At 39.9% G+C, this 27373-nt stretch overlaps 1 protein-coding gene across 1 annotated transcript in view; it reads left to right on the forward strand.

Annotated features, from left to right (window-relative positions):
- The window catches only part of ERC2 (ELKS/RAB6-interacting/CAST family member 2), a 667987-nt gene that overhangs the window by 210214 nt on the left and 430400 nt on the right, over positions 1-27373 (forward strand). The window contains exons 10-11 of the mRNA XM_069967012.1: positions 576-769; positions 23239-23250. Coding sequence (XP_069823113.1) covers positions 576-769; positions 23239-23250 — 206 coding nt within the window. The remainder of the gene's footprint in view (positions 1-575; positions 770-23238; positions 23251-27373) is intronic.

Consider the following 27373-nt stretch of genomic DNA (forward strand, 5'->3'; position numbering starts at 1 on the left):
GTTAAACGATCGATTGGGTGAATTATCCCTTCGTGTAAACGCAGCATTTGAATTATGATGGAGCTAATTATTTTTATTATAAGTAGTTTTATTTTAAGTAGTTATTTATTTTAGATAACAACACAGTTACTGTACCATTCAACCTATATCCCACAACAGTGCATGCTATAAAGGGTTGTTCCAAGACAGATTGCTCTGACGGATAGGTAAAATAATAAAAAATTAATTATCTGATCCCTGAGACTCACACTGGGTCCCATCACTCCCTTTTAGAGTTGAACTGCTGCCGCTACATTCAATTCCTACATGACTGGTGGAGATAGTCAAGATAGCACTTGGCTATCTTTGTCCATCTGGTGCAGGTTGAAGGGCAACAGACATAGATTCCTGACCACCATTGCATTAAAACTAGGGACTCCCAGTGGGATTCTTATAACCTATTCAATGGATAGGTGATGTGTCTATCTTGGGGCAACTCCTTTAATCTGTAGACACTACATGTTAGGTAATACTTGTTTTCTGTGATTACGTTCTACCTGTATCTATAGCTAAAACTTTTTTCTTGGTCCTTCAAGGCTCATGAAGCTGAAGAAGAGGCCCGGATGAACCCAGAGCTCAATGATAGACTCAAACAGCTGGATAAAGAGGTTTCGTACTACAGAGAGGAGTGCGGCAAAGCCCAGGCTGAGGTGGACAGGCTCTTACAGATTCTGAAAGAGGTGGAAAATGAGAAAAATGACAAAGACAAGCAGATAGCTGAGTTGGAAAGGTATTTTTTCCTTCTATTACTTTTTCCTGTCAGATCTGATACCACCCTTGCTTGTATTACAGCATTTCCAAGAATTTCCCACCAATAAGCAGGAATCATTTGATAGTCCTTGAAGTTTACAACCATCAAACAATTCTGGTTTAGAATGAAACTTGGTCATGTTTTTACAGTTATATGAGGCGAGATAACTCCTAGTACAAATAAATAACCCTCAATACACCAACATAAACTGAACCAAATCAAATGAGAAAAATAAAAAAGGTAAGACACCAAAAAAGGTGTAACCAAAACAATTTGTCTTTCCAATGTTCCGACATTATATTTAGATGATGTGATATTGTGTGTATAATCTAATAAAGACAATTGTTTTGGTTATATTTTTGGGCGTTTTACCTTTATTATTAAATCACTTGTTCTGTTTGGTTATGTAAAAAAATAAAATTATGAACCCCTCCATAGACCACACCAAGGATTAGAACAAGCCTTGTTCTCATGCTTAGTTCCAGACTTCTTTCAAAAACAATCACATATTATGAGCTCTGATGTTATTTACAGACACAAAGCTTAAAGTAGACCTACACTATCCCTTGTTTTTTCCATGAACTATATTATATGTTAGAATAAGAACCTTGTCATATCATGTGACATTTTTTTCATTTTTCAAATGTCCTTAGTTCCCCTTATCCTGTTTGCAGGGTGTTTGACAATGATCTGCTATTTCCGCAGCATATATTGAAGATATTACTTAAATACTGATAACAATATGGGGTGGAAGCCCTAGTAATAGCTCAACCTCAGTGTGCGAGACCAAACTTTTTGGAAAGTTTCGTAATGAACCAGGTCCAAGATGGTGGCTGCACTTTTTAATACACTGCTGCTGTTAATAGAAAACAAAAAAAAAACTATACTTACCTGTACGCACTTGTGTCTTCCCACTGGTCTCCGGTGTGCCCTGCTGATCACAGCTGCCTCCACAAACCTGCCTCGGGAATGACAGCCTACTTACTGGCTCCTCATCTCAGAAATGGATGGATGCGATCAGCATGGGACACCGGAGACCCGTAGGAGGACAAAACTGAGATCATGGACAGGTAAGTAGTAATGAGTGACTTGCTGAACCACACCAAAACAGCTAAACGTCTGCTATCATTTAGCTGTTTTAGTGTGGATCGTTCAAGGCTCGATTTGCATGAACCCGAACTTTGTGGCAGAGTTTGGCGCACCTGCTAAACCAAAATTTTAAAAAGTTTACTAATCTCTAGTCTCTACCTTAGCCTGTGTGTGAGAATGATGCTAGGAGAGTAGAGGGGAAGAAGGGATACATTACTTTAGCACCGAAACAGTGAGATCTTGTCCATCCTACAAAAAGGAGCAGATGGAATTAAAAAAAAGTTACATACCACATTTCTGGCTACACAGCTTTCTCTATATGCAGATGTATACATGTATGCAGCTGTCTGTTACCTGCCCAGAATTAACGTTCACATGAACAAATTACAAGTTATCCTTGTCATATATCAATCTGTTCAGCTCCTCCTGCTCTAGAACATGCTGTCTGTGGACTGCGCTTGTATTTTCAATGTGATCAGTTCCCTTTAAGGCAAGGAAATGTGTAGATTTGGGAACCCAGACAGAAATAACATATGGATCTTAAACGGGTGATGAAGAAATACTTTATTCATTGCTGTATAACAGTGTGACACGTCACCAGAGACCATATAGAATCCATGTCTGGAAAATGACACGTTACAACACTCACAAAGGTCAGTTTGGAAGCGTGTCCTATAACTTCACAGTCCATATGAAGTCACCTCGGTGTGCATGAGGTATGCAGATACAGCTGACTGCAGTTGTTCTACTGCCAATACAGCAGATGACTTTTCTTTTAACTCCACCTAATTTCCCCATTTTTTGTTATTTTTTCTTGACCCGTCTTCACTTGACATGCAAGTAACTCCCTTTGCAATAATAATTTGAGGTCAAGGGGAAGTACATTACAAGACGAGTCCCTATAGGTGTGAATGGTGTGAGTTTAGCACCTCTCTGTATGATGTGTTAGCAGGGTAAAACTTGGCTATCAGGTTCATTATAATCTGTCTGGTCCCTTCACAACTGCCGTGATACATTTTTATAACATTTATGCTATTCAATGTGAAAATATGAAAGGCCACCAGAGACCATTAACACATAAGGTATTTTCACATTCCAAAACCTATGTCTGTCACAAATCTGAACATATTCTTTTTAGGACATGGATGTGAACTGCTATTCGTGTGATTATTTTTCCTTTTCTTTTTCTTGAGACCTCTCCAAGTGAACATGGTGTCTGGTTTTGAGGATTAACCTTACATGCCCTGTGATTAGCAGTTAGGTGTAGTACAGTCACGATGCTACAGATCCAATACAAGGAAAACAAAGGATGAAAGGGTGACCCTTAAAGTGTCACTGTTGTTTACAATTTTTTTTTGCAGATATGAATAGTACAGGTGATTTTAAGAAACTTTGTAATTGAGTTCATTAGCCGAAAAAGCCATTTTTATCATAAAAAAGCAGTTGGAAGCTTCCCCCCCCCCCTGTCTTCATGGTTTTCTTATGGAGAGGGGAGGGGTGGAGAGAGATGGGGCACCAAAACAGGACAACAAATTTACAGCTACATCACCGGGCTATCTCCTCTGAAGTCAGCAGTAACCTCTCTGACATCTGAATACCGGCTTTCACACAGGACCCGCTGTTTAATCCTTTGTTCCCTCCTCCCCCCTCCCATCTCCATAGGTTACACAGGGCTTGACTGATGTAAGAGTTGAGATTTCCTGATAATGAGCAGTGAAAGAGAGAGAGGAGGGAAGGGGGGAAGGGGACCTGAGGAAAGTCTCTTTGATAATGGCATCATTGCCTAAAAAAAACAATTACAAAGTTTCTTAAAATCACCTGTACTTATGAAAAAAAAAAAAATACAAAAATACAACAGTGACACTTTAAATTAAAGTGCTCTGGGGCTCTAAAAAAAACCTGGCTGAGGGTCTCTGCTTTAGACAATGATGGGATCTCATCTTTGGCCCATCTGGTTTCCCTAGAGTTCTGCAGGATGTTGTGAAGTAGGATACAGCCACAACTTTTTAGCGTCACACCTTCAGCTCTCACTCAAGTGTTATACTGATATTTATATTAATTCTATTTAAAAATCTCAAGTCTTACAGTACTTGATAACTGCTGTATGTCCTGCAGGAAGTGGTGTGTTCTTTCCAGTCCCAGTCTGACACAGTCATCTCTTCTGCTACCTCTGTCCCTGACAGGACCTGTCCAGACCAGGAGAGGCTTTCTGTGGGGATATGCTACTGCTTTAGACAGTTCCTACCACAGACATACCCTTCCATATTGCAGCCTGCATAGATGAGTAATGTAGGAGACAATACTTCACATGGTTTTGCTCCCGTGGTCACTTTACCTTCAGGTAAATTTAAAGGAGTACTCTGGTGAAAAAAAATCTTTCAAATAAACTTGAGTCTGAAAGTTAGATACAGATTTGTAATTTACTTATATTAAATGATCTCAGGTCTATCAGTACTTATCAGCTGCTGTATGTCCTGCGGGAAGTGGTCTATTCTTTCCAGTCTGACACAATGATCTCTACTGCCAACTCTGTCTGTAACAGAGACTGTCCAGAACAGTAGAAAATCCCCAGAGAAAAACTTTACTGCTTTGGACAGTTCCTGACATGCATAGAGGTGGCAGCGGAGAGCACTGTGTTAGCCTAAAAAGAATACACCACTGCCAACAGGACACGCAGCAGCTGATAAGCACTGGAAGTTTAAACTCCAGTTTATTTGAAAGAAATCTTTTTTTTTTTTTGCTGGAGTACCCCTTTAAATTTACCTGAAGTTGAAGTGGGTCTTAAAGTGACCAGGGGAGCAAAACGTATGGAGTACAGACATACAGCAGCTGATAAGTACTGTAAGGTTATGTTCACACAACGTCAAAAATGGAGAAAATTGCATTGAAGTCAATGGGAAGACAGACGTCCTATGCACACCATGCATTGAAAAACTGACGTTTTTGCCGCGAACGTCAAAATAATGAACATGAACATTATTTTCAGACGTTTTTTGCAAATACCGGACTCTTTGTATTAGTTGTTCACACACAGTTCTTCTATTGTCACCGTTCTTTCTCCGTTTTTACTATTAAATTCAATGGATTTTTCAATTAAGCCACAACCAAAGGGCAATTAGTAATCCCAAACTAAGATCATGTGCAAACACCCGGCATTGCACTAAGGGGATGCCAGGCTTTGAAAAACGTCCGTTATTTTATACTTAAAATAACGGATGTCATTTTAAACAGAGCCGAAAAAAAGTTGTGTGAACATAGCCTAAGACTTAATTTTTTTAAAATAAAGAAGTAATTAACAAATCCATATAACTATATGACACAAGTTAATTTAAAAATAATAATTTCACTCTGGTGTACCCCTTTAATAATAATATATCTGATGGGATATGCCACATTTTTAAGAGTTACATATGAATTATGGGGAAAGAAAAAGTTTTGTCTGTCTCCTGAAATCAGAGGCACACAGAGATACAATATGGGCCCATAGACTGATATTAGAGTTAAAATTGTTTAAGACACGACTTTAGATCAAGACAAATCAATGGATCTCAATGTTTCCTTTTAGGAGAAAAATTTACTGCTAAAATTCCAAACTGTTTTGCCCCATGGAGTAATGTTGAGGTTGCACATTGATGTCATATTGCTATACTATAGCTTAGGATCTAAAATGCCCACATTGCTGAGAACCAATTACATATTCTTCAATGCTTCCTGGTACTGATATCATAACTTATTTAAATTCAAATTTTAAAGCATTATACCGTGTTATATTTTCAGACTGTGTAACCTAAGTGATCATTGTTTCCTAATAATGAATGTCTGTTTATTCTGTGTGTGTTCTCTTTATAATGTGGATATTACAGCTATGGGTGAGTATAGCGTCTAATATTTATCTTGCTTTCTGTGCACGTTTAGGATATGGCCCTGTATACATAAGGAATGCTAGAAGCATGGTGCCCTGTTGGTTTGCATCTGTCAGTAGCTTTGAAAATTACTTTGTGCATTATAAGGAAATATGTTTAATTTTTATTTTTTTTATTTTTTTCAAATCCTGCTCAAATTTTTCTCATATTTGTATAGGGGTTGGCCACTTTATAGTAAAATTGCTCAGTGAACAGTATTAGTAAGTGTACATACTGACAGCAGCCCCCTGCGTACCTCATAGAGATAATATCAGACTCCCCTCCTCCAGGCTGGGCTGCCCTGCCCTGTGGTGAGTCTGTCCATAAGATGTACGACATGGAAGAGCATGTGACCATGCCCTGCCCCCCAGTGTCCACCACTGAAACTTTATATGCCTATAGTGGACACTGAGGGGACGGGGCATGGTTACATGCGCCTCCATGTCGGCCATCTTTTGGACAGATCCACCACAGAGCAGGGCAGCACAGCCTGGAGAAGGTGAGTCTGATTTTAGCTGCACAGGGAGCTGCTGTCAGTATATACAGAGAGTACAGTTACTAATACTGTACACTGAGCAATTTGATTATAAAGTGGCCAACTTCTTTAATGTTTTCAGAATCTTTTCAACCCACACACTTCTTTACTCTCAAGCAACATTCCATAATTCTAATGCTTTTGCGCTATTGTAATTCCCTTCTGTTCTTCATTATATTGTTTTTAGACATTGTGGATATAGTGGTGCTATATAAATACGATTCCTGCCACACACACACCTTCAGGCACGGCAGGTTTCAGCACATGGTGATTTCCTTATAATCTTAAGAAATAACCTTTTTGGCTGAGTCTCTCTCATCTTTACTGGAACGTGCTGCAATTTATACATTAGTACGCATCCTCAAAAGCACAAAGGAATTGTATTACTCTTTGGTTATTGTGTGCTTTGATATTTTTTTTCCATCGATTTGAAGAAAAAATATATTTTATTGCTTGTGAGAGAGAATGCTTTCTTTGTATTATTTCCATAAACATGCATGTTATATAACTGGTTGGGATATTAAAAAAATTCAATGCTGATTTATTTGTTAATATATCTTAGCTATTGATTTTCTCATTTTTTATGGAGAACTCTAGATCTTCTGTGTGGGCATTTTTCAAATCTCGAGTGCTCAATTTGAGTAACAAACCCCACTGAAATCAATGGGAAACTATAGCATTGAACCAGGAGCCACCTGGGCTGACAATTTTTTCCCCTTGAAGGGATGTGTAAACAATATATAGAAATGAAAAAACTAGAACAAAAAAAATGCAATTTGTTACTGTAAGACACATCATAACTCCGACAAGCTGCCATCATATTGACACGGGCCGAAATTTACAAAAATTATAAATAAAAAAATGCAATGTGATACTGCATAGGGTGGGAGATATAATGTCAGTTATTGAAGGTGCATGGCCACCTTAAGAAGAGCACCGCAAGGTGCTCGGTCGAGCATCAATCTCAATCTAGCCCCCCTGATGCTCGATTGAGAGCATGCTTGCTCTACACTAATTGGTGATGTATATGATGGGTGTCTGATTGGTAGAGGTCTTTGTACTTGGGTAGCACATGTCATTAGAATGGTGGTACCATTTCCCCCATTTAAATAGAGTCGTAGTAGTAGTTGTATGGACCTGGCGAAAATACAGTTCTTGACTATCTTCATCAGGCCCGGAGGGTCAAATGGAGTGGCACCTCACATGTTTGACCACCGCTATATTCAAAAGGTGGAAAGTATTTGTCATACATGGACTCCCATACCATGTGGCATACATTTTAACTGGATCCATACAGGTCTGTGCTATTCCATCTGGCGAATAAATAGAAACCCTGATGGAAACCACTCAAATGGAGGCCAAAATGACACCTTGGGGCTGTGAATAAGTTTGCCAAATTCGTCAGGAGATTTCCCAATATATACGGCAAGCAGACTTTACAAAGGTGGTGTGAAAAGAGGCATAGTGGCAGCTACAGGCAGCCAGAATTGTGCCTTTCATTGGAGCTCTATATTAAAAATAAATAAATTGAGCTCCCCTTCCTGTAACACATACAAAGAAATTAATGTTGGACCTGAAACGTTTTTTTAAGCCCTTATTGGCCCGATTCACCAAGGGAAGTTTGGCGTATTTGTGAAATTTTGATCCTTAAGTGAGAAGAAAATATACATCAGATGTATAATACTTGTTTATTGGATTTTTTTATTTATTTTGGCCAAAACTAAATCGTTAAAGATGGCAGCAAAGTTGTCATGTGTGAACCTGATCCTACAGAGGCAATAAAGCAGCACCGAATGAAATATAGAAAGCAACCAATGTCATTCAGAAAGGTTGTTCACATGGGAGCATTGCTATGATCTTAAAGGCATAGTGTGTGGTTTTACCTGCAAGTCATGTAGTCATTGGCTACTGCATGGGGGCATGGTGTCATCTGCATGCAGCAGCCTCAGCGTGGGAGTGCAGCCTTAGTGAAGGTGTGCTGCTGATGTAAATGGATTATCCCATGAAATAGAAAGTCCAGGAATGAAACACACCTGTATTCTGACACTCTCAATGGTAAACAGCCGCTCTACAGTGTCATTTTTACCCTTTTAGGCTATGTTCACACTACATAAAACTACGTGGTGGAACAATGCCTTAGTTTCAATGGGATCCAGGCCGGAGCGTATACACATCATATACGCTCCGGCCGGGATCCCGTGCGGCCCCACAAATAACTGACATGTCAGTTTTCTGGGGCAGCAATTCAATGAATTGCGGCCGTAGGAAACCCTGTCAGTTCACACTATGAAGCGAGCGGCTCCGGCTGCTCACTTCATTGTGTTCAGGGGGAACCTCTGATGCGGGCGCGCGCTGATGCGCCCGCATCAGAGCTCTGCAGCCAGTCAGATCATCTGGCCGGTACCTAAGTAACGGCCGCGATAATCCGGGCAGAGACCGGCCGTTCCGTGACCCGGCCGGGGTCATGGAACGGCCGGATGTTCACGTTGTGTGAACACAGCCTTAGTCTATTTCTTCATCTCTCCTCAACTCTGGTCCAGGAGTGCTTTGTAGTTTTGCGCCCACACATCTCCTAGTTACCACAGTCCACTTCTCCTGTCTCCCTCCACTGACCAATATAGAAAGTAGTCCCTAACACAAAGCTGCAGAGATCCCACTAATACACAGAGCTATGGGAACTAATTTCCTGAATTCTCTTTTTCATTGTCTCCACCATTTTATCATCTTATTATTTGCACTCCTTTTCCATGTGTGCACTCCTACAGTATAAGCCTATCCCTCTCTCTTCTAAAGAATTTCTGTGTTGTACTATTGTCTCTTTACATATACAGGCTTCTGAAAGTCTATAAAGAAAGTATATACCAGGTGTATATTTGCACCCTTTCATCTCCCCCGAAATGTTTATTTTTATACATACTGTTAAAATGCACAGAATATTTTTCATGGGATAATCCCTGTAAGCACACAAGCTACTCTTTATTAACTTTGGTTGCATGCTTTTCAAATGTAATATCATGTAACAAAATGTCAAAAAGTTGCTGTTCAAAATGTTGTTAAGTTTTATACTAAGAGGTTGTATTCACAGTGCTAGGAATCACTACTCCTATTGCATATGTTTCTATACATTTCCCTCAATATTCTTTGCACGGCAATATGTGTAACCCATCCTAACAGAAAATTGTTAAAAAAAAAAAAAAGTTTCCAAAAATTCTGCCTTTAATTTTGACAGCTCAGGTGAGGTTTAAGCCATGTTTAGAGGTGGTAAAACAGCGACCATTCTCTGACACGGCCGTGTCATAGAACGGCCAATTTTGGAGATGTTCACATCATGTAAACATCGCTTTTTTTTAATTGGTATACGGGCACATTTGGGTGTGCCCGCACACCAATCAGCCATAGCAGAACCATGAGCCGTACTGTACATTGCCTGTACAGTCTATTTTGTGCGGCCACTGTTCAGTGAATAGCGGCCGCACAAAATAGACATTTAAGTTTTCTGTGTGGCTGCATGGAATCCCGTCCATCTGGAATTTTTATAGGGGTTAATGCGATTGGCCATTGTTTAATCGAAAAATACATGTGAACTTGGCCTAACACCACATTTAGGCATATTCATTTTAATATAAGTATGCCTATACTGATGCATATACTATCTGTAATTAAGTCCAATAATAAACATGGTTGACTATGCTTTTCAGCACTGGTATATCAAAGTAATCTGACCAAGCCAGTTCCAATAGGGCGCTGTTGCATGTCTGGCCAATGGGCATGTTAGACATACAAGACCACAACAGTGGTATGATCCAAGTTTTACTGAAAGTAGAAATAGATTTTCTATTTTCCTGTTTGTAATTATCGATTAATCTGTAATTACAGTATATACCTTTACATACAACCGAGGGATATACAAACTCATCTATCTTGGGACTGTGAGAGTACAGGGCGCATGTAATCATGCTATAAATATTTACTATTGTCTTTTCTTCATTATAATCATTGGCTTTATGGTGTCACTGTTCTTGAAGAATGGCTCCAGCCTTTGTAGCTTTACTAAATTTAGTTGTCTGTTGAGCATGATGGAGCATGTGGTGCATAGATGCATTCTACCTGGGAATAATTAATAGCGACCTAACGTGTCGTGTGCAATCCGCCGTTACATTGGCTTTGAACTGCAGCGATTAAACAGGATACAAGTCCTGCGCTATACAATCCTCCCATTTGTTTTTGTCTTGTTATATTTATATTCACATCAAAGTTGTGTTTATGTGCGGATTGCATTCTTGGTCTGATTAAACACCTCTCCTGACAGCAATCTGGAGGAGAGATGGATAAGGTTATTTACTGTATCTTTACACGGAAACCTGTAGAGGTTCCTGGCGGTTGGGGATGTTGTGTAAAACTTCCATTACAAGCCCTTTCCATAAACTCACAAGATCCTTCTGATTTATCTTTATTTTTTTGCTTTGTGCAAATATTCACATGACAAGAACACCTTTGATGTATTGTTAAGAATAATAGGATGCTTATAAGGGTTGTCAGGACATTGTCGGCATATAAAAACTAATTCTAATTGCACTAAATAACAGAAATCATCTTAATTTGTTGTGTACATTTGTTCGATGTTTGGACTTCCCAGAATTTCACAAGTTTTTAACTAGTCTTTACTAGTCCTAATTTATGATTGTCTATAGAAAATTTGAGGACCATTACTGACTTCCATTCGAGTCATATCTCTCTTAAGTAGAGTAGAGTAGTCTAGTAAAGTAGTCTGATCACCATTCATTGGTGACACAATGGAGGGCAATGCAGCTGCTTCATCATCCTAATGTGCCTAACATTGGCATATTTGTGTTTATAGATTTAGGGGTCAGGGGCGTTTTCCAGCATGGCAAGAGCCAAGGTAAGCTGGACTTCTTTGGGCTTTTGTTACGCTGGGTTACGCCTCCAGGACACTTGCGACTCATTTGCATAACAAAAGGCATATATCTTGCTGATGGAGAAAGTTGTTGAAATAAAATAGTGTGTCTGGAATCCTGATTACCAATAGCGTAACTAGGATTGATGGAGCCCCATAGCAAAAAACTGTATTCCCCCCCTAACATACTCACCTGGCCCGGCCTGGTCCCCCAGCATCACTTGTGCGCCAGGGAGCTGGCAGAATGACAAAACCCTGCGCTGGGGAAGGCTAGCCTCCAGCCACAAGAGAGACCTACAGTGCTGTGCCATGTGACATGTTGTTAGCAGCTACCATGAAGGCAGACTACGCTTCACTGGGGGGACAAGTTCTACAGGTTCCATTGGTGCCTTGGCCCCATAGCAGTTGTGTGGTCTGCCTTAATTGTAGCTACGTCACTGTTGATTACTAGCACTATCTAGCCATTTGCTTATTTATATTCCTGTTTACCTGTTGACAAGTCCACTTTAAGATAATCTTGTGCTGTATAGACATGCCTGTATAGTACCGTTGTGAAGATATACTCTTGTGCGACTTAACTGCACGGCATATCGACCACCAAGTTGTGTGCCCTACTTAGTCTACCAGTTTGGAATAATATGTAGAAAACTGATTGCAATTTATTTTTAAGAAGTTTTGATGGAGAATACGATGGTAAAATGTGGGTAACATGTTTAGCAGTTGCCACATATATTTCTATGCTTGAACTATTTTGTAATTCAAAGTAAAGGCAATTGCACTGTATTCATTTAGCTTTAAAGGAGAAGTCTGCCAATTTTTTTTATTGAAGTATTGTATTGCCCCCCAAAAGTTATACAAATCACCAATATACACTTATTACGGGAAATGCACATAAAGTGCTTGTTTCCCTGCACTTACTACTGCATCAAGGCTTCACTTCCTGGATAACATGGTGATGACACTTCCTGGATAACATGGTGAAGTCACGACCCAACTCCCAGAGCTGTGCGGGCTGTGGCTGCTGGAGAGGATGATGGCAGGGGGACACTGAGGGACACAGGGCACTGGAGGGACACTGAGCATCCCTCTGCCATACAGTGACATACTGTACAATACTTTAATCAAAATTTTCGCCGGACTTCTGCTTTAAGTACACAGTATTATGGGATATAACAGTCAGACCTCGTCCAGACCCTAAACTTTTAAAAGTTTTAGGGAGATTGATGCAAAAAAAACAAAAACACCCAAATAGAGTAGACAAGTGCTATTAGAAATAAAATAGTGTATTCGGAGATCCAGCTACTCTAAAGCCTGGATATACACTTTGGCTACTGTATGTTCACACAACGTCTTTTAAGCTCAGTTTGAAATTATGTCCGTTATTTTGAGGCTAAAATAACAGATGTTATTTAGCTGCCTAGCCTTCCCTTAGTGCAACAACGGCTGTTGGTTGTTCACACACAGTTTTTCTTTTCTTACCGGTTCTTCTCTGTTTTTACCATTAAATTCAATGGACTTTTAAATTAAGCATCCAAATGCCAATTAGTAATCCCAAACTAAAATAATGTACAAACACCAGTCATTGCACTATGGGGAGGCCAGGCTGCTAAATAACGTCCGTTATTTTAGCCTCAAAATAACGGACGTCATTTTAAACGGAGCTGAAAAAAAGTTGTGTGAACATAGCCTAAAAATGCAGAAAGAACGGTGACAAAAGAAAAACTGGGTGTGAACAACTAATAAAAAACATCCGCTGTTTGCAAAAGACGTCCCAAAAAAATAATGACACCCGTTATTCAATGCATTGTGTGCATCTGATCTCCATCTTCCCATTGACTTCAATGCATTGCCATTGCAGTCAAATAAATCACGGCAAAAACGGGCGTTATTTTAAATATCAAAATCGGCCGCCTTTTCTTTATTTTTGGGAACATAGCCTTAAACAGACCTTGCTAGTCTTGCATGAAAATTAAGTTTTTAACCACAGTAAAAAGATGAATGGATGTTTTGTATTTATTGTATCATTTTTGGTTAAACCTCAAAATTGTTGTCTGGGAAAACCGGAAAGGTGACTGATCCTGGGTAACTGGAACTTGGCAACAACAATCATACCCTGCCCATAGATGTCTAGGTCATTGCTGTTAGCCATTTTTATACCAATTGGATTTCCTAATGTCATTTGGCTTCTAAGTCGTGTGGCGTATGGCTTAAACGGTTCATTATAATTCTTGGTTTAGTGAATCTGGTAATAAACCAGCCATAGTGCACTTATGATTTATGAGAATCCAGTTAAAATGTTTTCTGTATAGACTAAGAGAACCATACGTTTACTGCTTAGCACGAAGAATGGAAGTGACCATGCTCTGAGCACATTGGCTGCCACTTTTTCAGCTTGTCAAAAAAAGGCTCAAAGTACTGCATATTAGAGATGAGCGAACCTTGAGCATGCTCGCGTCGATCCGAACCCGAACTTTTGACATTTGATTAGCGGTGGCTGCTGAACTTGGATAAAGCCCTAAGGCTATGTGGAAAACATGGATATAGTCATTGGCTGTATCCATGTTTTCCAGACACCCTTAGAGCTTTATCCAAGTTCAGCAGCCACCGCTAATCAAGTGCCGAACGTTCGGGTTCGGATCGACTCGAACCCGAACCCAGTTCGCTCATCTCTACTGTATATCCATAACATAACTATATTATATTACCTAGATTATTTCTAGTTTATTTGTTTGTTTGTTTTTTATTAGAAAGTAGATGTATTATTTCTGTTACATTAAACATTTAATGGGACATTAAATATTGATGTCTAGCCTCTTTAGTCCCTGAACACTTTGAGCTGTGGGTATCCAGGTCTGCTACTGGTCCTGATGCACTTTACTACAGAAATGATATGACATGATATTTCAACACTGTCCACAGAGTGATGTGCCAACCCCACTGATGCCAACACTGTGGCCAGTTGTTACAGTGATGTATATAAATAGTGGTGGGAGGAACTTTTAGTGGGAGCAATGGACGACTTTAAGAGGTTATCCAGCATTAGAAAAACACGGGCACTTTTTTCTAGAGACAGCACAACTCTTTTCTCCAGTTTGGTTACAGTTTTGCAACTCAGTTCCATTGAAGTGAATGGAGCTTAATTGCAAACCAAACCTGAAATGGAGACAAGAGTGGTGCTGTCTCTGGAAGAAAGGGGCCTTATTTTCGTAACGCAGAATAACCCCTTTAACAAGCATTATTGTGTGGGAGGAACTTTAAGTGGGAGCAATGGAGGACTTAAACAGGTTATCCAGCATACGAAAAAGATGGGCACTTTCTTCTAGAGACAGCACCACTCTTGTCTCCAGTTTAGGTACAGTTTGGCAACTCAGTTCCATTGAAGTGAATGGTGCTTAATTGCAAGCCACACCTGAAATGGAGACAAGAGTGGTGCTGTCTCTGGAAGAAAGGGGCCCTTTTTTCCTAACACAGAATAACCCCTTTAACAGGCATTATTGTCGTAAGAACATCCACATGCACATATTTCCTTTGAGGGTAGGTGTATGCCACAGCCAAACAGCTCTGGCAACAACGTACTCCTTACAGATTGGTAAAAATCAAGTAAGGCAGACTTGTCTCTTAACCAACTCTGAATGCTGAATCTGGTGGGTTTGGTTGACTTTAGTTTGAGGGGTACAGCATAATTTTCAGGATACTCTTGACATCATTGCATGAAACTTCCCCACAAGGCTGGCCCTGGATATTCCAGCACTGATGACCAGGCCATGTTTGAAGTTGATGTTGAATCAATCAATTGTTTTGCCAAGCTTAAACAGAATCAGTACCACCAGACACCACCTAAACTGCTGGTACTGTTGTGTCGTGTTCCTCAATAAATGCCTGGTCCCAGGGTCTGCCTGCCTCCTGGAGTTAGCATTCAGGCTAAAAACAACTTTATTCCAGTGGTGCAGCGTCAATGAGGTGGGGCCTAAAGCATCTGTGCCCTACGCCTGCTGAAGATGAAGAGCCAGCCCAGGAGCATGATGACAGAAGAAAGTTTGGGAAAGAGGCTCTGCAGGTCTAGGGCACCGATGCTCTTGGCCCACCCCATTGACACTGTGGCTCTGTGGAAAAAGTTATTTTTAGCTTGAATACTGACCCCAGGAGAAAGGCACACCTAGGGACCAGGTATACATTGAGGAATCATGGAACACAACAAAACAGTACCGGGGGTTTAGGGGCATGTCTGGAAGTACAGATTTGCTACAACATGGGTTCATATGGAAACTTTAACGCTTGCTTTTACATACCACTCTGGGGTCTAATTTCTATGGAGGGAAGCCTGAGTCATGAAACATGAGCTGTTGCTTAAAAATAGCTGTTCCAATGGTTTTTCCTCTTATTAATGGCCAGCTTATATCATGGATGTGTGAATCAGGCCTTTACCAGTTGCACTATAAGCAGACTGCATGAACTCAACCCATTGGCTATGGTCACACAATATATTGTGCTGTTTTTTTTATCTGTAAATTATTATTATTATTATTATTATTATTATTATTATTATTATTATTATTATTGTTATTATTTCATTTCCATTGAAAAATTATTGATAATGCCTGTTGTGTCAAGTTTATAATTGTATGGTTTTAAAATGAAGTGGAAGTTCCATTATTTGTCCATTTGTGGCTCAAGAGACATCTTTTTGGGAATGTTTTTTAATCTTTATAGCTTTGACCTATTTTTATCTCCCAAGGTGATATCAATGCCTGAAAAAAGTTGAAAGAAAAAAAAAATATGATTTTTTTAAAAAAGAAAAACAGTTTCTTTGGCTGAAAATAGGGGCCAAATATGAAGTGTGAGTGTAGCCAGAAGAATATTACAGTAGGAATGTTTCCTCTACATTCTAAATTCTGTGGGGTTTGACCATGGAGCTGGTCATCATTCTGTGTATAAACCTGCAGGAATATATTGTGTGTTCTTCTTCAGGCAACTTTATTGTATACAAAAACACCTAATTGATTTGGGCAGATCACTTTAAGTGTCCCTGTCGTTATAACTTTCAAAATCTAAATCAACAGTAGATGTGATATAAAGCAAGTTTGCAATTTACATTCATTATTTATTTTTTAATTATCATGGCAAACATGGCACTTCCTGTTTTCTGACAGTTTTTTTCTCAAAAACCAGGAAACAGTCATGTGATTGATGGACACATTAAGCCGTGACTCTCTGTACTGGCCAGAATTGTTTTGTTAAGTCTGTTTTTTTTTCAACCAGCCCAAGTCAGAAAATCTGCCTTTAGGAGACTGGGCCTGGATTTCTGGTAAGCTCAGCTTTGTTTCACAACTTGAAAAAAAAAAAAAAAAAAAGAATATATATTGCAAACCTGCTTTATTTCACATCTACTGTTGATTTGGATTTTGAAAGTTATGACTACGGGGACGCTTTAAGTAATCTGCCCAAATCAATTAGGTGTTTTTGAATACAATAAAGTTGCCTGAAGAACAACACACAATATATTCCCGTAGGTTTATATACAGCATGTTGACCAGCTCTTTATGGTTTATAGCCAGTAATTACTATATAAACTGATAAGATAATCCAGTGGGAAACTTTTCTGGTTATTCTTGAACTGTTAAACAGCATTATCACTGGAATATTTGGGGATTGCCCTATGAATAATTACTTCCAATGCATGTGCATGAAGGACCTTTAAGAAATGTGTTTCTACTCTTTGAGGCCTGTTTGATAAATTGTGCTGGGCAGGTCAACATGATATATTTTCCGGTCTCACGTGCCTCCTACTCATAGGGGCCATGTAACATGACAAATAGTGGCTCTTAATGAATTCTGTGTATTTATCTAGTGATAAGAGATGCTTTTTATGTTTTTTTGTGAAAAAGAATTATTTGGGTGTGGTTTCCATTGGCTACTTTCCCTACCAGCAGGAATGTATGATGTTCATTACTACTAATGGTAATATCATTTGACACTGTGCAGGGTTGCCAAGTCATTTTGTAAATGTTCACATGTAAAGAATCATTGTGAAACTTAAAGCTTGCTTGTAGCTTTCTTGATCTACTATGGTCCCATACACCGATATGAGAAAATTTTGAGACTTTGCAATGTATTTATTTTTTTTGCAAAGCATATTGTACAACAAAATAGATATGGATGGAGCTTCTGTATGGGTACATTTGGTGTTTGCCGTTTGTGAGTACCTGGACAATAGACTCTTAAATTTGGCATTAGTAGGAAGAGGAACGCAGGTGTTAGTCAGTACATAGCAAGTTATCCTTTGAACAGGTTTTCTGGTTAGGGTCAATCTTGCCCTCTGTAATACTAAAGGATATTATTTCAGGGACATGGCAGGAACACAGTGGTGGGCCCCGAAGGTCTAGTAGAAGAAAACCTTATTTAGAGCTGACTTTGGAGCTAGTGACTTTCCACTAGGAAGGTACCACATTTAATCTAGTCATATAATAATAATAATAATAATAATAATAATAATAATAATAATAATAATAATAATTCTTTATTAATATAGTGTTAACTGATTCTTCAGCACTTCACATAGATTTGTCAATTTTGATCCCTGCCCCCATTAGGGCTCACAATCGAAATTTGCCTATCTTTAAGTTTTTGGGTGTGGGAGGAAACCGAATTACCGGGTGGAAACCCAGGCAAACACGAGGAGAACATTCAACCTTCTCTTTGCAGATGTTGCCCTTGGTGGGATTTGATCCCACGAACTCATCATTGCAATATAAGTCCTGTGTGTGTAATGATAACATCAACTTTTACAAAGCACTTGAAAGTTAACATGCACATGTTCTGTATAGGAAGGTAGGCTCTCATAATAATCTTCTCTGTTGAACCCAAGAACCCCAGTCCCACACCATTTGCAACAAAAGAAACCCCTTATAGTGTCTCATAATAGAAAATAAAACACTTTGTTATATACTACCTTTAACATTCAACCCTAAAAGAGATTAAAAAAATATATATATGTAAGTCTTATGGTTACCAACCATACAAAAAAGTGGGTGTTTTTCTTTGGAAGTTTTTTGTTGTCATGTTGTTATTCGTAATTGTAAAGGTGTAATAAGTGTTGTGCCTGGTATAAACGGTTGTCAGACAGCTGTAGCCAGGGATATCATCAGAACAGTTTTGCTGGGTATCAGGCAAACAGTATCTGTGCTGCTAGCTCGCAAAATGAATTTTAGCAAGGACCTTGAAGAGCCTCACCCTGAAACGCTGGTCAGTTTTGAGGCCTTCTGTGTTGTGCCATAATTATGGAAGAAGGGTGCAAGAGAAGAAGGGTACAGTTTTGTGGGGCCTGCTGAGGGTGTGCTTGGCTATCTGACCAGACTTCAGCTAATACAAGATGTGCCAGTGCTCTGCAGACGTAGACAGTCAGAAGTGGAGAGCCTGAGTGGAGCAGTGACTCGAGACCGGGAGAACTGAGAGACTAAATGGTTCTCCATAGCAAGGCTTCATGGTTAGGGAAGTCAGTGAGCTGGTGAGAGATTGACAGACTTTGGAGGCCATAGCTGGTCAGTGTTGGCTGTGGATGCAATAGCTCTAAGTGGGAAAGATATCTGTGTTAAAGGGCCAATTCATTTAAGTCTGTGGAATGCTAAACCTCTGAGGAATGATTACAAGGCAAGTGTGTAATCGGGGACCAAGTACAAGTTTTTCACAGTCAATGCATTTGTCTATAGCCCAGACCACAAAAATATACTGTAGGACCTGTCATTATATGGTCTGCATTGCAGTTCAAGCTACTATAGCTTTTATTGTGTGCATGACTCCTGGCATCTCCTGGATCACACTTTGCAGGCCATGTGTATCAGGGTGGTGTGGTGCTCTCCCTATCATGGAGACACCCCGTGGCAACAGGCTAGAGATATCTGGCTATCCCGAGTTTTAAAACTCGCAACCGAGACTCCACGGACTCTTGTTTTGCAGGCCATGTGTATCCCCAGAGCTCTGGTTTTGCTGACCGCAAAGGCAATGCCGCCATGTGCAGAAGGCCTTAGAGTGTTATTTCTTCTCTTGAATACCAAGATGAAGTTCAAGAGCAGTGAGCCTCCTTCTGTGCGTCAGCGTTGAAGTATAAAATTGAGTTTGTTCTGCAGCTGTTACGCTGTTGTCACTGCTATCAAGAATGAATTTGAGCTGTTTCTTTAACCAATGTGGCAGGGGGTTCCTCTCGGTGGCTTGCTGTGTCACAATAAATAAGGTAATACCCAACAGTTACTAACATTTATGAAATCTTGGATGTCAATCCTGGTCCCCAAAGTTGTACCACTGTTGTGAAATATTAACATGGGGACATCTTTTATAAATACATGCATATTGTAAGAACATTTTTGTCTGTTCTACTTGTTTGTCTCGTCTGCTCTTGGGTATTAGTAGATACTCTCATCATTGACAAGAAGTTAGCAGTCTTTCTTTTAATTCCTTAAAAACAATGACCCTTAGCTCCTACTATTTTTACTCTCGGTAAATATCAACAATCCTATACACCAGAGAATAGACATTAATCAATGAAGAGACAGCTCTTTTTATGTGCTCAGATGTTTGTTTTAAGTTGCCATTTCGACTTCAAATATGTAAAATGTTCACAAAATGGACCGTATCATATCATACTAGGCAAATTTCAATGACAATCGTGAATTAGCTTGGAAAAACCATCTCTGTGGAAAACGCGTTTCCTTTAATTCTCAGAGTTTCCAAGCATTCTCAATTTGCTACACTATATGTATGTGGACACAAAACATCACATCCATATGTGCATTACATCTCATTCCGGGACCATGCACATTAATATGGAGATGGACCTCTACTTGCTGCTATAACAGTCTCCAGTCTTTTGCAAATGCGTTCCGGTAGTTCTTAAAACTTGTCTGCAGGGGCTTCCAGTTCATTTAGCGGCTAAAAGCATTAGTGGGTTTTTGGTCTAATATTGGGTGATATGGTCTGTCTGGCAGTCAACATTACATTAATCTGAAAACTTCAGAGCCATTTTAACCCTTGGTCGGGCCTTCTGGTATTTCAGAATTTCTGTGAGGCTGGTAATAATGCTTCCTCAAAGCCTTGATAAGCCCCACTCCATAGGTTTCAGTGGTATACGTAAAGATACAGTAGCTGTCTGCTAAATGCCTTTTGGGATGATTCAACCATACCAAACTTGACCCCATCATAAACATTTAGGCTCAGTAGAGTTTTATCTGCTGTGGGATAAGTAAATCCCCATATTCAGTTTAAAACAATTCCCTTTTTTCATTGCTATTAGGCAAAAGACAGGAGCCTATACATCCATACACATAAGATCGCTAGCTAATCCTGCCAAAATTAGTAGTCTAAGAAGATATGAGGTCAGAGCAGGCTAGTGATTCCATGCTAAAATTGGAAAACCAAAATTAATAGAGTGGCTGGGCCATTTAAATACATGGTTATTGGCCAAGAAACGAGTGTTTACTTGCTCATTAGCTGATCGCTGGACATTTTATGCAAGCCGATTATCAGCTGAATGAGCATTTCTAGAACACTCATTACCAATGGATGTAAAAGGGACTTTACAGACTAGCTAGAACTGTGTTACCAATAGCTTCCCAATTCAAGCACTGAATGAGAATAAGCTAATTTTGAAAGTTCTTTGTACTAACCAATATAGCTGCCCAACCAAGCCCTGGATTATTTGGTTAACCACTCACTTTCATCATTCAGCAATTGTCGAATTTACGTGTTCCTAAAAGTCATCATTAGTTTGCAGTGTAACTTCCTGTGCAAACCGAGGAGCTAATAATGGTTTTTAGGGACCTGTCTATTGCTTGTTCTATTATGCAGGACTATTATAATCTCATTAGGCTAACATTCACCTACACTAATAGAAATATGCAAAAAAGAGTATGTGGAGTCTTTAAGAGTCTCGAAATACATGACTAGCCAGACATCCCTCTGGGAAGGGCTCGGTCGAGGGGTGTCTCCTGTAGGCAAACCACCAAAACCACCATATTAAGTGGCCCTATAAGTCAGTGTAATGACAAGGGAAAAAACAAAGCCAGGTATCCATCCACAGACAGCTGTTTCAGGGTGTTGTCCTTCAACAGTGTGGAGCTGGATTCTGGCTAGGGAGCATTTTGTGTGGTGTCTGTACTTTTGTGGTCTTAATGCAGCTATAGTATTACTAAAAATGACCACTAGATACCGCTGTTTTGTATAACTTAAGTATGGAAGCTGCACAGCTGAAGTGTCTCAAAGGTTTATTGTATGTGTGTGTACCAGATTCTGTAAGCCAGTAGGATCTTTCCTTTCTTCTGTCCTATCACCTCTTTCCTTTCCACTCTTCTGTTGCACTCTTTCCCCCCAACCACAGCGCACCTTACACGATGGTTAGAAAGTTAGTCCCTTGGGTGAAGGAGGAGTCTTAGTGGTGAAAGGCCGCAGCCCAGATAGCTCTGCACAGTGGTTCTACCTGGGCCCTGGCCCTCTGCCAGGTCCCCTCTACAGTCATAGTCTAAGCTAGTACCCTGCATGGGTAGGATGCAGGGACAGACTCTTCTTACAAACTTCTTTCTTGAAGCACTCACACGCTGTGTGATGCACTGCTAAACCCTTCAGGAGAGGACTAGCCAACAGAGCATCTCAACCCACGTCGAGGACTAGGAGTAACTACAGTGCAGGACAGTATCCACAAAAGAGCCAAAGAGCTAGGAACTGATCTGGGTGGAGCAAAGTTACTAAAAGTCAATTAACTCCATCTCGCAACGCAGGTGTAACCAGAAAATTCTGACCACTCTGCTTATCCCAGGTAACAAGGTCTGGGGCCTGTGTCACCCGTTAGTACAGTTGAGCCAAAGCTAGTGGGCATAAGGTGGTGTGAATACTAAGGGAAAGGTAAAAACATGGGCACATGTTGTCTTCTTCTTTTACAAGTATTACTTCTACTATGCACTCCAACCTCCCGGCAGAGCACATTACTACTTGGGTTGAGACTCTCACGGCACTCTCCTCTCTACTACACTACCTCAGTACAACCTTATGAACTCTATTACATCCTACTCAGCACTTATCACACAAATCTGGTGGTTCTATGTTCGTGTATTTATTGGAACTGTATCAAGTCTATCTCAAGATTCGTTGTTTTACCTGCTGCACATTTACAAGTAAACCCAGTCAACATTATCAACTGAGTCTGTGATTATTTACCACCACCTGCACAGCATTTACATCGCAACCTTAGAACATTTTCCCTTTCTATGGGTGGTGGGTCCTACCACTTTTCGGGAGGGCTACTACACCGCTCTGACCACCTGTGACTACACTATCCCTGGGGACCCTGCAGCAACTGACAGGACACCGACCACAGGGGGAAAGGGTACAACCGGCCTTACATTTTAAAAGCAGGCGTGCCATCACACCTGTATGCCCACCAGGCACTGGCGTCACGAAACAAAACCCTTAAAGAGTCACTGTCGTATTTTTTTTTTTTGCAGAAATCAATAGTCCAGGCGATTTGAAGAAACTTTGTAATTGGGTTTATTAGCCAAATCTGCCATTATCTGCATGTAAAAAGCCTTTTCCCAGGCCCCCCCCTCCTTCCTCTTTTTCATCCATTCTGAAAAATCTGAAAATTGTGACTTGTTGCAGGAGACGTCCCCTGTCTGTTCTAGGGAGAGGGGAGGGGGGAGGAGGAAGGAGGGAGTTAGCCGGCAGCAGAAAGCAGATAACAGAGGATTACAGGCACAGAGCTGGGTGACAGCTGTAATCCGAGCTCAGACAGGTCACTGGTGATGGTCAGAACAGATAACGGGTGAGGGATTTGTAGATTAACTCTTTGTTATCCTGTTTTGGTCTTTTCTTTAGCTCTCTCCATAGGAGAACAATGAAGACAGGGGGGAGAGCTTCAAACTGCTTTTTCATGATAAAAATGCATTTTTCGGATAATAAACCCAATTACAAAGTTTCTTAAAATCGCCTGGACTATTGATTTCTGCAAAAAAAAATTTCACGACAGTGACACTTTAAGGTCCGGCTGTATCTCAGCCATCCACCACAAGAAAGGGCGTCACACTTCCATCTAGCAAGTAAACGTCTGTCCCACCGCTACAACATCCTCCCGGGTCACCATAAATGCACCTAGGATTTCACTGTATTGAGTGCTTTAACCAGCAGCCAACAGTGTTATCTTTGTCTGGTCTCACTGAGATCAGTGATCTGTTTTCTACTCGAGTCTTTCCTACTAGAAAGATTTTCCTACTAGAGTCTTTGCTATACAAAAATAGTTCCAGATGGTGTAAGTACATTAAACCATAGAAATTTTCTCTTTGTCTGCACAATAGTGCCTCCCGTTGAGCCCCACACAGCAATAGTGCTCTCTTTCGTGCCCCACACAATAATAACGCCCCTATTTGTGCCCCACTGCCTTCCTTACTTTAGTGGCAACAACACAGGACTAGCCCACCCTGCACAGTCGTATTTAGCTGTCAATCATGGCTTCTATGGGCTCAGTGTATGTGTTTACAACATCACTAGAAATCCCCCATTACCTGCTATCGTGGTTACGGTATGTGAACACAGCTGCATCATAATAGTATGCCCACTTGCAGGAAAAGGTTAAAAACTTTTAAAATTTTAACTTAAGGACATAAGAAGAAAAAAGTAGGACTCTAAAGCCTTCTGGTACTTGTACAGAACTGTGAGCCTTTGCCCAGTTCACGGTTCAGAAGTACGTTTGTTACTATGAATGAACGATCTGATACATACTTCCAGTAGGACAGACTGCTATTAAACCCCACCCCCCCCGATCGGGATGAGATGTTTCTGGTTCACTTCACAAACACTGCACTTTTCCACTGAGCCAGATGGGAACTTGAGAAGCTTACTTTGGAGTGGATTCTAGTGCTTTTAATATTTTATCATCGACGCTAATATATACATTACCAGATGTTTGGCACCATGATTTTCCCATTCAGCACAGCCGGACTTGAAAGTGACTGTCGTTTAAGGGGCTTGGGGTATATCCATAAAGAGATTACTTGGCTATAGTGTAGTAAGTGGGCTTATCATTTATGCTAATTGTATCCCTTGATAGTTGGCTTCAAGTATTAAATAATAAGGGACAAGCTTGACTTCTACATAAATCAGCTGATGTATTCCCCCCATAATACTTGTCATATCTGGTCCTGCTAAATCTACTACACGAAGCTGGATGATGACCAGACACCAAATATTTTATATGCTATATTGTGGAATATGTGTAAAGCTTTTGAAAGGTAATATAACATAATGATATCCAGCAATGTAAGCAGCAATGTGAGATGTGAGATCACTGATGTAAAACTGTGCCTGGACGTCATATACATTGTTCTTGGCCTTATTGTATTACAATTATAGAAAAATCCACCAGAGCAAATGCTGTTAATGCTAAGGGTTTTTTCAATGTTAGCATCTGAAGATGTACTAATACAGTCTGGGAACGTCAGGCTGCAGTCACCTCTTTGGTTTGGTATACCTCACCCTTTATGGGAGAGGTCAAGTCAATGCTTCAGCTTGTTTTCTGTCTTGTCTTCTATTGTGCATGGATAACAGTCTATGTTGTCCTCTGCTTTTCATGAATAGTGGTCTATATTGCCCTCTGCTTTTCATGAATGGTGGTCTATATTGTCTTCTACTATACATGGATAGTGGTCTATGTTGTCTTCTTCTTCTATACATGGATAGTGGTCTATGTTGTCTTCTACTATACATGGATAGTGGTCTATGTTGTCTTCTACTATACATTGATAGTGGTCTATGTTGTCTTCTACTATATATGTATAGGGGTCTATGTTGTCTTCTATACATGGATAGTGGTCTATGTTGTCTTCTACTATACATGGATAGTGGTTTATCTTGTCTTCTACTATACATGGACAGTGGTCTATGTTGTCTTCTGTTTGCGAATATGGCCGTCATTGTCTTCTATTCCTTCTTAACAGTGGTCTGCATTCTAATGTGGTTTATGTTGTCTTCTACTGATAATGAATAGTGGTCCATGTTGTATTGGTTATTGATAGTTGGTGTATGTCGTCTGTTCACAGTCTATGCTTTAATTTTCTGTTCGCAGATAGTGGTCTGTGTTATCTTCTATTGGTCATAGGTAGTGGTCTCTGCTGTCGTTTGCTTCTCATGGACAGTGGTCTATGTTGTCTTTTACTGTTCATGAATATTGGTCTTCATTTTCTTCTGTCGCTCCTAGATAGTGGCCAGGTTGTCTTCTAAAGTTCATAGATAGTGGTCTATGTTTTCTTCTGCCATTCAAGAAGATTTATGTCTTTTAGTTGGTCTATGTTGCTTCTACTGTACACAAATGATTGTCTATCCTATTGTTCACTTTTCCTAGATAGAAGGCTATGTGGTCTTCAAACATTCATAGTTAGAGGTCTATGTTGTCTTCTGTTGTTGTCTACCGTAGGGCACTGGTGTATGTTGTTTTCTACTGTTCATGGATAATTGTCCATGCCATTGTCTACTGTTCAAAGATAGTAGTCTGTATTGTTTTCTACTGTTCATTCATGATGGTTTGTGTTTTTTTTTCTGTTCATGGATAGTGGTCTATGCCATTTTTTCTGTTTACAAAGTATATAGTGGTCTATGTCCTGTTTAAATATTCATGGATAATGGTTTATATTGTGTTCTAATACAGTCTAGTTGTTTATGTTCTTCTTATTCAGTCTTCACTGATCTCCTTTTTTGAGCAACAGAACATTTACCCTAAATATTACCCCTCATGGAACGGTGATCAACCAAATACATAAGCAGCTCATTATATGTGGTATGAAGGTTTTCACATTTGTTTTAGTTCTTTGTAATCAGTTATTGTTCCTTTACCGGAGGGTCTCTACCTGATGCCTTTGTCAGTCCGATGACCTCTTATTTAACTAGCTGCTTTTTAATTCAGGAGGACAGCTCAGCGCTGTTGGTCTATGCAGTGGGTTTTGTGGGAGGTTAGACCTTACTGAGATGTGTGAGGTCTTTAGGAGTCTGACATGCAGCTCACAGCCATCTGCAGTTTTGTTAGTTGTCAGTTTGACAAAACCAAGAGCGGTTTGTTACTTATTTGGAGATAATTTTTTAAGAAGCAGAAAATGAGATTGCTCCAGAGAGCCGTAGTAATGATCTCTATAGACCCTGTCTGAATTTCTTTTCACACGGGCCAACAAATTCAACCTCTGCCGGGCAAAGAGCAAATACTTCTGTTAAAGAGAAATGTAAATTATAGATTTGCTTCTTATCCTCAGTAGATTGAAGCATTTTCCACTCCAAGGGGTTTAGCTTTCAGGTAGTAGTAGTATCACATAAGCAAATGGATGGTACCAAATCAATGAACTATATACCATGGTTTATATCAACAATCGCATAGGACTTTGGTCTTTGTTTGACTTTGTTTCCCATGTGTATGGCCTGCTTTTGTCTACAGTAGTGATGAGTGAACATCCCAATGTTTACTTCGGATCCCGAACACGAACATAAAAAAATGATCGTGATTGGTTTGTGTTTGCCAAACATTTACGAACAAATAACGTACATACTGTAGAAGCGCATGTTTCGGTCTATGCACATGCATACAGATTATCAGGTGCAAAGTGTAAATTACGCATTTGCTTATGCATTTCATTTGCACTCATTTGCGTACTGATTGCAAACATTTTGGTCTAGAGTTGCGCACATACCCACAGATTCTTAGGTGCAAAGCATAAATTACGCAGTTGCGTACGTTCTTAAGTTTGAAAATGATCGTTATAATCATTCTGATCATCCAGCAAATTGTTCCTGATCAGTGAACACGTACGAACATAGAAACATTACGAACATGTTCGCTCATCACTAGTCTACAGATCTGTTTAAAAATACCAGAATCCCACAGAAGGCTTGATGGACCCCGTTCTAGGATCCATCAGAACTTGTTGGGATCTGTTATGAAACTGAACAAATAGGCATGGAGAAAAACTACAGTATTTCCAACACCTTGGTTACATTTCTTAACAAAGTATTATCAGTATTCTGTAGAGTTATTGAAGAGTACTGCTAATGGTTGTCTATAATGGTTGATGAAGTTTGAGCCTACCAATTAGTTGATGGAGTTTGGGTGGGAAAGTAAAGTAGAATAA

Source organism: Dendropsophus ebraccatus, chromosome 4 (genome assembly GCF_027789765.1).
Source record: "Dendropsophus ebraccatus isolate aDenEbr1 chromosome 4, aDenEbr1.pat, whole genome shotgun sequence".
NCBI classification, from domain to species: domain Eukaryota; kingdom Metazoa; phylum Chordata; class Amphibia; order Anura; family Hylidae; genus Dendropsophus; species Dendropsophus ebraccatus.